Source organism: Priapulus caudatus, unplaced genomic scaffold (assembly GCF_000485595.1).
Source record: "Priapulus caudatus unplaced genomic scaffold, Priapulus_caudatus-5.0.1 Scaffold166, whole genome shotgun sequence".
NCBI lineage: Eukaryota > Metazoa > Priapulida > Priapulimorpha > Priapulimorphida > Priapulidae > Priapulus > Priapulus caudatus.
Genome location: NW_014577227.1, coordinates 244,139 through 247,440, shown reverse-complemented (window position 1 = coordinate 247,440; position 3,302 = coordinate 244,139). Strand labels below are relative to the sequence as shown.

The window sequence follows — 3,302 nt, the reverse complement described above, 5'->3', positions numbered from 1 at the left end:
CCGACACTCACCCTGACACCCCGACACTCACCCTGACCTCTACCTCCCCGACACTCAAGGTAGAGGTCAGGGGGGGAGGTAGAGGTCAGGGTGAGTGTCGGGGTGTCAGGGTGAGTGTCGCTCGGACGCTCGGCGATCCTCGGCGAGCAGCGCAACAACTTCTTCTGGGACGTCGCGTGCGGCCGCGGCCAGATGTGCGACAGCACGTACACGATCAGCCAGTCGGGCCTGCTCTGCGAGTTCAACAGCAAGCGACTGCTCGACAAGTGGGTCGAGGTCAGGGTGAGTATCAGGGGGTAGAGGTCAGGGTGAGTGTCGGGGGAGGTAGAGGTCAAGGTGAGTGTCGGGGGTTGAGATCAGGGTGAGTGTCGGGGGAGGTAGATGTCAGGGTGAGTGTCGGGGAAGGTAGATAGCGGCACCGTGTCCACCGCCTACAACACGACGCAACACGATGCAACATAGCGCATACAACATAATACAACATAGCGTGTTAGACTCAGGCCGAGGATCGGGGAGCATCATGGCAACGGCGCCGTGTCCACCGCCTACGACACGATGCAACATGATACAACATAATACAACAAAGTATGTTAGAGTTAGACCGAAGACAGCTGAGCGTCTAAGCGACGGCACCATGTCCACCTACCTCCTTGCCTGTCCGCCTGCACACCTACCTACTTACAATGTACACAGGTTTGATCAAAAGATCCAGAATTTCTGGTCTATTCATGCAGACAGGCATAGTGCAGCGGACCCTGCGACAGTACTGCTAGAACATGTGCGCTGTCTATTGGATCGCACTCATGTTACATGACAGAAACCTTGTCTCAAGAATGAAGAATGAAGATAACTTGCCTCGTACCAAGTCTGATGCACACGATACAAAAGTATCTTTAGATGTGATCTTTAGTTGGAAGGGAGACAAGGAAATCCCACAATCGGCTTAGAGTTCAATCTTGTACATTGCAACTAGTTTGAGGATTTCATGGTTCAGTTTGGAAATTCTGCCTGACTGATGAAATGCACACGATTGATTTAAACTAAATTAAACGTTAACCGGTGCCCAATTACCATTCGTTACATAGAGCAATTTGTAACGAACAGATATAATAAATGTTCAGTGTTTCCCCTGGCCAAAAAGGTCTGTGAGGGGGTAAATTTTTTTTGGGCGTTTGCGCGTTTCGAGGTCTTAGCAAAGCAAGCACCGCAGGTGTTCCCCCAGCTAGGGAGGTCCGGTGGCATGTTCCCCGGAATTTGTTTGAAAAAATGGTACAATTGGGTGAATTCTGTGGAAGAACAGTGATTTTCGTCAGCTAGGCGGTGTTTTGGACTAATTTCTGTGTGGCGGCTGAGAATGTGAGAGAGGCGGCCCGCCTCGCTTGTGTCGATGGAGGGGAAACACTGAATGCTAATGATGAACCGAATCAGGGGAAGAGTCACACTGTACGTGTCCGCAAACGCACGCATCATCCCTGCTTACAACTATCTGGCTTCGGTTTTTAGCCTGCATTCATTCCAGTGTACGCAAAAACACAACAGTTTGTTAGTAACGAAGGGCTCAAAAAAGTACAAAAAGTGCACCGAGGGTGGGTGCATGTGTTCAGGCCAGGAAGCCATGAGGCACCCGATCGAAAACTTGTTGTTGCTACGGTTTTTCTGGAGCAAATGCTTTTCATAAATGATAAACATGGCAGTGTTTTTTCTATCTGAGCGAACATTTCTAAATTGCAAACATTCCTGCCACATGTTTAGCCCTAGTACCAGGGGAAATGCACCACTACACTGCAATCACTTTGCATCAGTCCCGGAAATAAGTCTGAAAACCCAATCAGTTCTGATTTTCGAAAATTTCGATTTCTACTATATAACCCATAGTAAAACCCTTGAAAAATAAACCAGTCCTGCTCAAAAGTCACCCATCTCGAAGAGGGGGATGAGCGACTATTTCCAACACTTATAAACGCTAAAGTGACACAACTACACGCCATCTAAAACGGTAAAATACAAGCGAGTACGCGTAAAAGTTCTAACGCGCGTCGTACCTTGGAATTTTTGCTATCGTCCAGGTACCAGAACTTGACGTGTCTGTTGCCGGCGGTAACGAAGTAGCTGCCATTCTCGGCGAATGAGATCGCTTTCACCTGCGGACCAGACGACAACGACGTCAATCCGAATTTAAATTACCCAGATCTTAATTTCAAATTAGTAAGTGATAAATTCATAACAATTCGCATTCTAATTCACTCTGCAATTCCTTCTGCAAGATGTCCCTACACCTAGACTAAGTTCGAAGCAGGAATGCATAATTAATGAATTCCATTCCCCGGCTGCATAATTAATCAGCATTTGCCCGTGAGGACGGTTGCACCCGACAACGAATACTCGCACGGAAGCTGGCGCTCGCCACGACGAAACACAACCAATCACACGATTAATCGGATGGTCTGACCTTGGGGCAGACCGACTGACCTTGGGGCAGAATGACTGACCTTGCATGCGACCTTGTTCGACGCGACCTTGGTGCCAGCCCTCCAGTTCCACACGTTCACTATCATGTCGTGTTGGCTGCCGATCGACACGACATACTTGTTGTTCGGCGAAAACGCCTGCAAAAAACGAACGCGTTTACTTTTCTCTTTTAATTATTTCTTTATTATTCTTCTATAATTCATCTAATTTCTTTCTTTCATTACTTTTGTATCCATTTCCTCATACGAGTTTATTCCGTGTTTACGTGAACGCAGGATGCGATGATACGATAGAGAGCGTGAGTGCCACTTACGATGACGCTGATATGGATAACAAACACGCAAATAGGAAACACTCTTGTACAAGCATCACGGATGAGTTGGCACATTCTATGCCCAGGATCAGGATGTTTTACCATCAAGATCCTTCAATAACGGCCGCATTTAGACAACACAGCACTGTGTTGCCAATATATATATATATATATATGCCTGAGCCTATGATATGGATGTGCCCATGTGTTTTTTCCCAATCGATTCAAATACTGAATCAAGAATTGAATCCAACAAGAATTAAATTCTGTTGGGATGAAAAATTTAAATCAAGAAACACCGGGAAAGATGAGTTGAGGCTGATCCATCCGAAATTGTATTCGAACTCGGCATTTAAATTTTTAGTTTGCACACAAAGAGAACTGAAATAGAACGACAAACTCGAAACTCTGAAATGAAACCCAAAATTCAATTTCGGCCAATCCCGCTCAGTTCTCTCTCTCTCTCTCTCTCTCTCTCTCTCTCTCTCTCTCTCGCTCTCTCTCTCTATCTATCTATCTC

General features: G+C 46.5%; 1 protein-coding gene across 1 annotated transcript in view; it reads right to left on the bottom strand.

Moving 5' to 3' along the window:
• LOC106806518 (mitogen-activated protein kinase-binding protein 1-like) overlaps positions 1–3,302 on the bottom strand; it is a gene marked incomplete in the record, with an annotated part of 88,752 nt that overhangs the window by 19,309 nt on the left and 66,141 nt on the right. The window contains 4 exon segments of the mRNA XM_014808487.1: positions 32–255; positions 415–431; positions 2,043–2,141; positions 2,490–2,606. Coding sequence (XP_014663973.1) covers positions 32–255; positions 415–431; positions 2,043–2,141; positions 2,490–2,606 — 457 coding nt within the window.